At 33.2% G+C, this 13,144-nt stretch overlaps 1 protein-coding gene across 3 annotated transcripts in view; it reads left to right on the top strand.

The window, feature by feature from the left end:
- Window positions 1–13,144, top strand: part of LOC122525117 (protein O-mannosyl-transferase TMTC1-like) — a 156,071-nt gene that overhangs the window by 112,515 nt on the left and 30,412 nt on the right. For all 3 annotated transcript variants that reach the window (XM_043647750.1, XM_043647752.1, XM_043647751.1), the window contains exon 7: window positions 8,379–8,568. In XM_043647750.1, coding sequence (XP_043503685.1) covers window positions 8,379–8,568 — 190 coding nt within the window. The remainder of the gene's footprint in view (window positions 1–8,378; window positions 8,569–13,144) is intronic.

Genomic DNA, 13,144 nt, shown 5'->3' with positions numbered 1-13,144 from the left:
AGAAAAGAGTATAAAAATAGTTTTCCGATTCGAATGGAAGATCAAGTAATATTTTTTTTCCTGTTCACTCGTAAAACTGACCCTCCCTACGGTCACGGTTACTTTCCAGATGGGTTTTCCAAATGTAATAACTGTTAATTTGATTTCGTTGAAATAATATCCGTGAGCCGTAGTGATAAGCGTTAGCGATTGTCATAAAAATAATTACCAAAATCTCACGAATACCTCTCTAACATTTTGTTCCGTGTGAGTACATACGTACTCACACACAGTATATACATACTGAAATATATTGAATGTACACTTTTATGTTTTTCTAAATGTGTGATGTGTATGTATGTATGTTTGGCGTTTTCTCCGATAACGGATATCGATTTGTACGTGGTCGATACTCTCTTCCACCACCTCGCACCCCTTTCATCATCCTCCATTCTCTCCTTCAATCCCTTTCTTCTCTTTCTCTCTCTTCCTCTCTCTTTGCGTACAAATCACCTCTATACCCCCACACATATACACACCCACCGACTGTTTTCCGAACATTATACAGCTCACTGAATAATCGAAAATAAACCCATCGATGTATTTTTGTGTATTACCTGTAAAATAATCCACCGGACGATACTCGTCGCGGAACCTCGCCAAATGATCGTATCGTACGAGTACAATATATCCTGCCAAAAGGAATGAAACACACTAGTACCGCTCGCTACCGTTCGTTCTGGTTTTCACGTTTTATCCGTGACCTTTCTCTCTCTCTCTCTCTCTCTCTCTCTCTCTCTCTTCCTCTATCTCTCATCGATCTCTCGTCGTTCTAGTTGCTTTTTTCTATTTGTTGTTTCTTCATATATCCAACGAGTACAGTGGTGTTAATACCGTGAAACTAAGTGAATTATTCGCACTCTCATATACCCGATTTGTTTAATGCTGGAACCCTATATTCGTTTTAATTATTTTATGACATCATGTACACATATTATAGTAACGTTGGTATGATCAAAAATGAATAATATGAGTGTAAATTGATTTAGCACTTCTGTATTATTCGGAAAATGTTGTCTTGAATTTTCTTGGAAGTAATATATAACAGCTGAACTCTCCGAATATTCAAGCGATCAATGTTTGTCAAGCTACGTCTTATAATACCTCATTCCTCTCTCTCTCTCTCCCTCTCTCTCTTGTTGATTGTATGCGCATAGAGTAGACTCCTGTATAACGCGAATTCCTATAGCGCGAATTAATATGACCCATTACGTATTAACCACGTTATACAGGAGTTTACTGTACTACGGAGACAGTTAAGTTTGAAGGATTCTACTGTCAAAAGCTTAGTAACATGTATATATACATATGATATATATAACATGCATATATATGCAACATAACTAGAAAAAATAAACCTAAGGGATTCTCAAAGTGTAGTTTGGCAGATCATTTTGAGTAAAAGACAAAGCAATAAAGAGAAGGAGGACGAAAAGGAAACGTTTGATTTCGTGTTAGAATGCAATAGATCTCTCCTCGGTTTACCAACGATCCGGTGAGACGGAAGTGTATCGTGCCCAGCGAAGCGGGCCCATCCGGTCTGCAAGATTAACTGCCAACAAAGTTCCATTACAGAGCTCTCTTCCGATACCGTCACTCTTCTCGTGGTTTCACGATCGTCCCAAGCCGGCTATTGCTTTATACAACGATCCGCGATTAATGTACGATTGCTTCCGTGTGAAAATTTACTATCGTTAACGAAGGCCCAGCCCAGTTAGCCGATGATGGGACCGGTTACCAAAAATATCAAACGTTTTGAATAAAGTTTATATTGTTCGTTAGCGCAGGTGAATGTATTGACGCATCGTGTACTGCAGTTCGTTGCTTTTTTTATTCGATCCATGAAAATTTCAGGATTTATGAGCTTTTTTTTTGTTTTTTGGCGTTGTCTTCTCTTTTTTTTTTTACATTACTACGGTTTTTATATAAACTAGAACGATTGAAAACAATAGTTGATATGTAGACGTTGATTTGTAGAAGACATTAATAAATAACAACGAATAAAATAGAATACAGTTAACTATGTCTGCGTGATCACTGGATAAAAGAAGAATCGATTGTACGAACCTGATTGATTTATAGAAACTTCAATCCAAAGTGTTTCATTGGTTCATAGACGATTTTTCACGAGTGTAACACGATACACCTCGGGTCAGGACTTTGTCAGGTACCAGTCAGCGACGTCGCTCGTTTCAAGTCAACTGTAAATAGATCGTCGCGTGTGTTCTATTAACTCCTTTCACGAAAGAGAAAGGGAGAGAGAGAGAAAGAGTTGTCATGAATTACGAGGATAATCGACGAAAACTTTGGTCATTTTTAAACTTCACAGATAGCAAATGATTCATATTATCGTTTGTAATTAATTATATCGTTAAATTTTAAACATAATGAATTAATTCTATATTTGAATCGATTGTTAGAAAAAAAATTCGTTAAGAAAAAAAAATGAAAATCTTAAAAAATTGTTCATAATATTATAATACTTTATTTTACACACTGACGATTGAGCCAAATTGCTTTCGTATAAATTCCGAAGTTCTCGCAAAAGGCCGAACTTACTACGTGCAACGGTAGTGTAAGAGAAAGGGGGAAAAAGCCGATGAGAGAAGAAACTTAGTGTGGTAGTGTCGATTAAAGTTTTCTATTCGCACCTTTCGTTCTACAAATTACCTGATCGTGATTGAGTTTCTGTCGCGTAATTTAGAACCCTCACTTTTATTTATAGGTAATATTACTTCGATTGGATCGAATATCTATATGCCATTATATTTATAAATCGAACAAATAATAACAATTTTTGTTCAATAATCAAAACCAATAGCCTATTAATAATTTAAATTCATATAAAATTGTTTTATCAAATGTCATTAGAGTTTATTTAAAATTAATAAAATATATATTATTCTGCTACAAAATAATTATCACGTTTAAACGTTTTATCGTTTCTTTTGATATAAAAATTATCTATAGAATAAATAATGATTTTCTCGTATTACATGCAAATAATTGTAAACAAAAATATAATTGAGGAGGATTTAACATTTGTAAATACAAGTACGATCGTAAACGCATATATATTACTATATATTACATAGAGTTATGTAGATATATATTTATACATGTCGTATATCTATATAGAAAGGGTGTTTAAGTAGGTGGGTGGAGAGAAACGTGGAAAGTAGGAAAGGCGCTAGGGGATGAGAATCGATCGATGAAATGGCGTGATTAGAGGCTAACGACACCGCGCTTCGCCATGAATCAGTACGATGCTTCGAAAGAAAATTATTGCGGAGTACTTCCACCCGACCGTGACATACTATCGAATTACAGTTAACGAGGATTCGCACGGAACAAACGTCCTCTCAGGAAGACCTTCGAAATCGGCGGTTTTCCAGCGACAGAGATTGGTCGAAAGGGTTAAGAGAGGGGAGAAGGGTTAATAAAGGCCGGTTCTGTGGTTAAATGTGAATCCATTTCGAATTCGCCGAGCGGATTGATGCGTCGATATTAAAGAACAGATTGCGCTCTTCGTACTGTTGAAAACCCGTACCACTATATACGTCTCTGATTTCCATAAGTTTCGCTTGCATGGCTATCAACGTTTTCCCGCTTCGATTGGACCAGGCCAATATGCCAACTGTTTTATGTTTTTTATTATTATTTTTTTCTTTTTTATAATTGTTTTGAGCAGTTCAATTATAATCGTTTGATTTAAAATGATGAAATCTTAGCTTATTGTACGCTTAAACTAGTCGTTTTATGAAATAACTTTGTAATATATGAATCTTTTAAAGTTAAAGTATATAATCCTGCCTTTTTCTATAATTTAACTAGTCAACGTAGTTTTTTCATGGTTTAGCTGATATTTCATGAATAAACGTATTTCACGTTTTATCGATAACATATATATATTATATGTATTCATATAACCATATTCAAATATTAAGAAAGAAAATTGAACACGTCTGTTGAATAGTATAGTACGTTACCAATGTATTTGTAATTTATTGTTCTGATTTTTGACTTCTTTGGCATTTATCTAACGGGATAAAAAAAAAAGGAAAAATGACATCTCGGTTAGTTGAAGCATTTAGGGTTCAGCGGGGTAAGGATTTACGAGTATAAATTCGATCGTATAGCCGGCAAACGCGTAAAAAGTAAGGACAGGCCAAACCAACGGAATACTAATACAACGTAATAACGCTTCATAACGTACGGTTATTACGTTTCAGAATAGCATGCTCTAGTCGTTGTTCAAATTTCATGACCATAAAACTCCAAGTGCGTTACTCTCATAATACGAATACGTGTGGGATGTATTACCATTCTTGCATACCAAGTTATATACCAATTTGAAACAAATCTAGTAAAGAGCTACCTGTTACAATAGTCTTACAGTCTTTTCCCGCCATAATCGCAATGAACCGCAATGGAGTAACAACGAGAAAGAGCTTTGTATGAAACTTATGGCAGCCCTCTAAGAGGATATTGGATATCCGTTTAACGAGAAAGCTTTTGGGTTCATCGATAAACCTTTCATAAAGCTTAAGAAGTAACGAACCATTGAAAAACTCAATATTCATGAAATTTAACTGTTATGAAATTGTAAAGAATCATTAAATAAGTATATAAAGATTAGAATATTCGTAAAATTACGATTATTTTATCATTATATGTTTTAACTACAATAAAATATGATTATCTTAAAACTATATATATATTGCTAATATTATTTATAAATAATTAATATAATAGAATTATACATTTTTTAACGCTAACACATATGTATGTATTTTAAAATATCAAAATACAAAACACGTTGATCGATCGTAGAATTTCACAAAAAAAAAATGCTAGTCTTATCAAAAGTCGAAGATTTCACGGATCTTTCGAATCAGATGTATAAGATTTATTGCAATATTTATCCATTTTCTATCACTTTCGAGAAGGATAAAGCTCATATATGAATGCGTCATCCTTTGTAAAGGACGCGTGCGCGTTTCCAAGACCATCTTCGAAGGAAATCCTACCCTTTTACATTACGGTACGTGCATCGCGCTTGATGTATGCCGAGAATTATTATTTTGACGTTTCGGATCGACCATGGTTCTTTTTCCACCTTTACTCGAGTCTCCGTTTCTTTCCGACCGGCCCCATTAATCATGTCGGTGAAATAAAAGTATGACCAGCTCAAAGAAAAATTATACTGAGAGAAAGGATCAATGGCGACGGGCAACTAAAATACATTATTGTCATTGTTTTTCCAAGCACCGGTGTCCCTGGGTCGATTTTGTCTCACCGTTATTGGGAACACCTAAGGCTGATATTAATCGATTCAACGATAATATAGGATATTTGACGTTAGCGGAAATATAGTAAAAATAGTAAAAAAAAAAAAACACGAATTGGCAGGAACATATTTTTTGGTTTAAAATGTAGATTCCCGCATTGATATGACACTGACACACGTTTTTCAAAATATTTTTCTAACGATATTTTTTTCTTAATAGCTTTTGCTATATATTACAGTCTTAACGTATAAATTTAACGAGTAAAAATTGTAAATTCATTGACGAAGTACTTGGGAACATCTAACACCAGTTATTAGGTATATGTGCACAGTGATAAATGGATTTTAGTTTAACCTATAAAGAAGAGAAAATATTGGAGTCTATGAGACATAGAACAATGTTTCATGTTGTGGATGAAAAGTGTTGCTTGAAAATGTTTATAAACGCATGCGCCACAGTGCTATCTCAGAAAATGAAGTAGAAGGTCATCTTTACTCAAGGGGAAGTTGAGTATGCCGCAATGCAGTTCGGGATGCCATGTATCCCGTATACAGTATCCTCCATCTAAGTCCATTCCTGCCATGCAGGTAATGGTCCCGCAGTGCATTCGCTGCCACTTTCGTCAGAGAAATTGGGTTTAAAAGTGAATGCTCGGTACAACGTAAACCTTTATGCAAAACCTAATGGTTCGCGAGATAAAACAAACAATTTACTAGGTTGGCTAGAATAGTACGAGAGTAATAATGAAAAAATTATTATAGATGTTTGCCCTTTATATACTGTTTGAACAAATTAGAAATTAACGTAAAAAATCGAAACGAGATCCGTAATTAAAACTTAATCTTCATTTGCTAAATTTTATTGCTTCTCGTGAGAGGCAAGCGTGTGAGCGTGTTGAAAGAATCATTAGTAAATTAAAAAGATACGAATACGACATATTCACTTTGATAGAAATTCAAAAAGCAAATTGCAGAGAAACGTGTCGTTTCTATGCGATCGATCGTAAGTTTAGAGAGCTCTTCGCAGTTCATCAGCATGCGCCTCGCTTCGCACCCCATTCGATGGTTCTGTCACTTTGCACCATTCGAGTTGACTCGCGTGAAAACGTTTGAACTAATACGAAACGACTATGTTCGTTCCTTTGACGATGTAATTTTTCGTTTTCTTCAAAATGTAAGTTGGCGCAAATAATACATTCGTCTTTTGAAAATGTCAAATAGAGGGAATTTAATAATTATTTATCTAATGAGATGAATGTTCCTAGGACAGTATGTTCGTCTGTTTTAATTATTTATACTCTTGATATTCTTAAACTATAGTAGGATCTTTTTGACATAGCTGTATAATTTCAAACTATGGACAACACTTATGTTTCACAGTTAACCGTGGATAGAAAAACATTTTAACGTATAAGCCAATGTTTAATATCACTCTATTCAATTCTGTTTCGATGTGTTTAGTTTCCTTTCTTTACGCATCGGGTTAGCAGATATGACCCTTTCTGCAAATAAGAAAACAAGGTTTCAGGAAGTAAGAGTGAGGTTAATTAAACCCACATTCCTACTATGAGCGAACTTTCTATCAACTCATTACATTTACTTTCTATTACGATTACGAAGTACTTTTACATTATTTCAATGCGTTTATCAACATTCATAAACTTGTTGTTGTTGTAAACTTTGAATGAATGTATACTAGTTTTTAATTACAACATGGATACTAAAAGGATACTTAGAAAATTATGGCATATGGATAAAGATCTTATAAACTCATGTTACGTAATTTACTTTTTCGGCAATTCGACCCTTAAATATATCGGCAGGAGAATTTAAAGGTGGCAACTAAGCTACTTCACTTGTTTCACGTCAAGTGTATACAAGTTTTAGTTTCAATAGAAAGCAAAATTAAGTACACTCTTGCAAAGCTTTAATAATCCAAAATAAAACAAAGTGAAAACAAGTCGGTAAAAACAGGATATTTGAAATAATAACTTTTATCATCGAACTTTAAAATACTTACTTACAATTAAAAGTTAATTTCCATGTCACTTTAAACACCGATACTATTACATTTTTATCTTAATTATTATTATGAATTAAAAAGAGAATTTGTTCGATATAGTTTTTAAATATAACGTGTCGATTTCTAAGAAATTCAACAGGAAATGCGTAGTCGCGATGCTTTTGGCATTCTCTTCGTATTCCTTTGGTTTAGGATTTGGTCTCTCACATAAACAAGCACGTTTCTTGGTAAATCCGCAGCTGGTACGGAGGACAATTAGAGGGGATCACGCTCCGTCGGTATTAACACTCAGGGTGGCGGAGTGACGAGAATATTTGCCGGCATGTTATGCGACTCGTCGTTATACGACGGAGCTTGTTCGCGAAACAATAGACCCGTCGAGTAAGCCACCCTGAGGGTGTTAGACCGATACAACGGCGTGAAGGAGAGAAATGAGGAAGGTAAAGGATGAAGAGAAAAAGAAAGAGAGAAGAGAGAGTGAGAAAGAGAGAGAGAGAACAGAATCCACCTCATCGAAGATGGTGTCAAGAATACGCAGCCTCGATGATGGAGCATCGGAGGTATTATATCGGTGATTATATCGATGAATGCTGATAGTGAGAAAACGAAAGATTCGACGTCAGCACTAGACACGACGATCCTCTCTTCTTCTTCCTTGATGGTTTTCCCGCGCTTCGCCACGAACGTGTGAGAACAATACCGTACGTCGAAGCTCGTCTACTTTCACAAGCCATGATCCTCGATCGCTTTCATTTTTTCTCGAGTGACTCGCAGAAAAGAACCATTGACATCTTTTGGCACTTTGCATCGAGCCATCGCGAATAACGATGGATTAGGGGTTTCCTTTCTATGTAGATGCTTACGATGTGGATTCATCGATCAAAAGAACACACTGTCAACGAAACTCTATTCGTCAAAGTCCTTTATTATATAATCAAATGGTTTTATTCCCATTCATGTGATAAAATAATATCCTATAATAATAGATTATTTTCTTTTAATCAAACATTTATTTGATTGTTATAGATTACTGACGTTTTGTTATTTGGCGGCACTTAACTGTTGGCTACTCCTATGCCCGGTTACACTCTCTCATGACTGGCAAATGGGTTCCGTTCCTCTGGTTACATCTTTAGCTGATACTAGGAACCTTGCGACATGTCTATTTTTCGGCGGCTGCTTAGTTCTCACGTACAAAGCTTTCACGGATTTTGAGGTAAGTTTTATATCATATAATACATATAGGTTTTTATAAAGAACATCCATAAATATTTTATGCAGATTTTATGTTATCACGATCTTCTTTTTTTATGAGAAATTCGATCGAAGTTCTTTTTTTCGAATTCTTACAAAATCTCGATAAACGTTCCGTGAACTAGAGTATAAAGACACTAAACAACGTTGCTGAATTTTCAACGTCAGATGCTACCGCATTCGAACGACATCCAACGAAGTGACTACTAGTTACGGCCTCTAAAAGTTGTTTCGCATTGAAACGGTCTTGCGGCCCTGTCGCTCGTATATCTGCCAACGACGGGCCGTATAGTATAGTCGATGATGAAGTCGCACCAATTTCGAAAGTCGTAAAACGAGAATCAATGGCTTACCGAAGACTTATTCGCGTCTTATCGTTTGAAAATTTATCGTATTTAAATCTTTAAAATATATATATTTTTTTTTCTTCTAAAACATTGCTCTGTTACTTACGTATGTTTGTTTCTTAGCAGACGATATAATAATACATTCGATGGTAAAAAAAAATGTAACCCCGATAGTCTATTATGTTTAGCCTTTTAAGGTAGGATCGTAAATTTTGTGAAAAACAAACTTAAACGTAGTCAAGCGTTTGACGTGATGAACTCTTTAAAGTTGTAAAACGACCTGATAACTACTTTTTCTCGAAAAAAATACCATATCTGCGGCTTTAATGTCTGCCTTTCTACGAGGCAACGAATATGAGATCCATGGTTGAAGTCATGGTAAGAACTATGAGCGAACTTATATCTCTTTTTTTCTTCTTTTTTTTATAAAAAAGGAAAAAATAAAAATAATAAGAAAAAAAAAAAGAAAGAGGTCATATTTTTTACTTTATCCGCGTCGAGAGTTAAAAACTTGTGTACGCAGGTACCTGTGGAAGATAGATCTTTTTATGAGAATAGCTTCGTATCGTTGCATACCATTCTTATGAGAGAAAAGTTGCTATCGTAACCAGGCGAATACACGATGAACTTGTGTAATGGTTTGAAGCTAGGTGCTTCATACATATAACGTTTTGATCAGTATGTATACTAGGTTTACAACGAAAGAACATATACATACATACAGAGTTTGTTTTCTTCGATGCAACATCGATCGAATGATGTAAAGAGTTATGTGGCCGGTTTAACGAAAGCTTCGGTAAGTATCGATTTCTTCATCCGTTTTTCAGACCGTGATAAACTAGAGGAATGGCCAACAATCCAAACGTTACCAGTTCCAATGTACATACATATCTATATAGTTCATACTGTATTCAGAGAAACGATCATTTCGAAGGTTGAATCATGCTTCGACGAGTCAGCGTTTTACTCTAAACCACAGGCTAAACTTCCGGCTACGTTTGTGTTATCGGCAAGTTTAAAGTCAAATATGTATAACCACGAATGGGATGATAACGATCAACATTAGTGGTTACTGGAATAATTAATTTTTACTATTTATCGAGCAAACAATATTTACGAATAATGTTCTACTTTAGTAAGGCCTTAACTATTTAAATTTAGTAGATAATCGTAATTCTTTTTTTCTTTTTTTATTTTAATATGTATATAAATTTATATTTAACCTGTATATATATATAACAAAATACACAAAACACGTATTAATTAAATCTATGTCCGCTTTGTTTTCATTCGTACCTTGTGTTTTAGCGGATAAATAGTTAATATGTTAATGTATAAAAGTTACGATAGTAGATTATTATTTTGTTTCTTATTTTACTGTAGACTTTTTAATTACGTTTCTTTAACAAATTTATATGCATTGATCGTTTGTGTGTATGTGTGTGTTTCTACTGTTTATTATTATATATTTAATATATTTTTTTCATACATACTCTTACTTCTTTTTTTTCTTGATAAATAATCATAATTAGGTACGTATAAAAGTATATAATTCGTTATAATATTATAATTATGTATATATATTTACAAACGTTATAAAAACATACTAAAAGATTTTTAAATAATTTTAAACTGGTAATTTATTAAAACGACTAGCTGTGTGTGTTCGTTTAATAATTTTATGATTGAAAAGAATTAAGTCAAAAAGTTCATGATTATTTAATTTCTATTATAATTTATGTTTATTCGCTGATGTTATATAAGCTTTATCACATTTACTTAGGTATTTCCTATAACTAATGTAGAAGATATGATTACTCTGCGTATTTTAGCAAATTATAGAGAATAATTAATGATCAATTGGAACATAAAAATGTTCTGATCCATACGTCATTTGCAAATGAAATGATTTGCAGAATATCATGTGCAAACGAGATGATAATGATTATTCTTACTGTTTCATGAAATGGAATGACAATTTTTGAATGAAATGAAAAAATCTGTCATTGAAAAGTAGTTACGTATATAAAATTGTTAGCATTGTAGAAAATGCTTCATATTTTTTATATTTGTGGTTCGGCATATGATACACGAACTATTTCCCATTCTTTAATTAACTTACGCACTTGTTCAAACAAACTTTTAGGAATCACTCTGAATAGAATCATTGGTGGTACTGAATCTTTGATGAACGTAACACCAATTGTATCTTGTTGACCGTATGGTTTTTTTAGTATAATGAGATCAGCATCGTCCATTTTTTCTATTTTCTTCTCGGTATCCTACAATATAAATAATTTTCTTACTTACGATGTATACAAAAAATAATAAAATTAATTGATGTGTTATATACAATGTGAAAAAAATCAATGATTATTATTTCGTACACGTATATATATGTATAAAAAACTATAAAATTAGGGCATACCTTCGTTTTATCGTCAATCAACGTAGCAGTTGTAGTAAATTGATCAATTGTATGTTTTTCATCGTAAGAACTTTTAGATTTTCTATTATCTATTTTTGTGTCGTTTTGTCGTTCATTTTTATTACTCTCAACAACATTACTTATTGATTTCCATCTCAGAAGCCAATTTATAAGGTCATTTGAAGTTTTATTCAGATTATTAATAATGTCTTTTTCTTTCGAAGAAGTTATTACAAGATTGTCACTTTTTCCATCAATCGTTCCTTTCATCACTGAGTCTTTTTCTTCATTATATCTCCCCTCGATTCTTTTATTTATACCATTACTCATCGAAACAGAATTTGATTCTGCTTTTGTTTCAATACCAGCTCTTAAATTTGTATTATTCGTTAAATTTTTATTAGAAATGTTTTTTTCGAATTTTTTATCATCTCTTCTCTCGACAGAATCAATTTCTGATTTTACATAAGCTAATACCGATGCTTTCGTATTTTTCAATGAATTTTTATTTATTTCTGTATCAGGATATGAAGGATCAACTTTAACTTCTACAGATGCCGATGTATTTGCTTTAACATTTGCAATCGAATGATCATTACTAAATGTGTCATTTTTTGCTTGTTTATTTAGTTGTTTATTCTCGGCTCCTATTACAGATCTAGCTTTTGCTTCAGCTGTAGCAGAAACTAAATTTTGATGACTCTGTACGTTTTCCCCTTTGATTTTCAATTCAGGAACTTTAGTATTGTCTCTAACCAAAGTATCAACATCTCCTTTATTAACGTTGTATGCAATTTCTTTGGTATTTGTTATTTCATCGATACCATCTTTTTTGTTGTTGTCATTCCAATGAGATAACTTACTATTACTTTCTTTTAACGAATTAGATACTTTTTCAGTATAAGCTGATGCCGATGCTCCAGCAATTGCAATTGAATTATTGTATTGAACCGAGTTATTGTTTTTTAATTCCAAGCTTTGAAGTTTTCCCTTGGTTTCATTTATATTATCAGTTTGTACTTCGAAAATATTTGATTCAGATTTCCCTGCAATTTCATCGGTCGGTATTTTTCTATTTTCACGAGCAGAACTATCTTTTACTATAATTGTAGCTGATGTATTTGTCATTAAATCAGATATTACATCTACACGAGCTCGTGATTCTTTATCATTGATATTATAATCGGATAATGAATTCTTACCAATATTTTCTAAATTAATATCTGCTGTATCAATAGTCCAAGAAGATTTTTCAGAAATCGGCTCAAGAGTACTCACTTCTAAAGTTTTCTCATCAAATATTTTTCTACTATCATTATTTTTCGTTAGAATTACTTTAGATTCAGCTTCTGCATCAGTTCTAATAGCAGATGTAGCTTCTTCACTATTTGATGTAATATTAACTTTAAGTCTCGAGTTCTTGTTTATATTATTCAGAACGTTTTCTTTTTTATTTAACCCTAACTGTTCCTTGTCATTTTCAGTAGTTACTTTTGCATTAGAATTAGCTTCAACAGATTTAGCTTCAACAGATTTAGCTTCTTTATTACTTGATGTAAAATCATTTCGTATATTCGAATCGTTGCTTTCATTATTCAATTTTGGTTGTTGCTTGTCAATTTCAGTAGATATTTTGGAATCAGTACTAATTTCGGCAGAATCAATTTCTATTTTATTTAGTGACTTATTTTTGTTGACACTGGAGTCGTTGCCTCTATTGTTTAATATCGATTGCTGTTTATCAAGTACAATAGCAGATGTAG

The sequence above is a fragment of the Polistes fuscatus genome, unplaced genomic scaffold (assembly GCF_010416935.1).
Source record: "Polistes fuscatus isolate 324 unplaced genomic scaffold, CU_Pfus_HIC Scaffold8, whole genome shotgun sequence".
NCBI classification, from domain to species: Eukaryota; Metazoa; Arthropoda; class Insecta; order Hymenoptera; family Vespidae; genus Polistes; species Polistes fuscatus.
The sequence above is the reverse complement of the archived record's forward strand: the minus strand, read 5'-3'. Positions and strand labels throughout refer to the sequence as shown.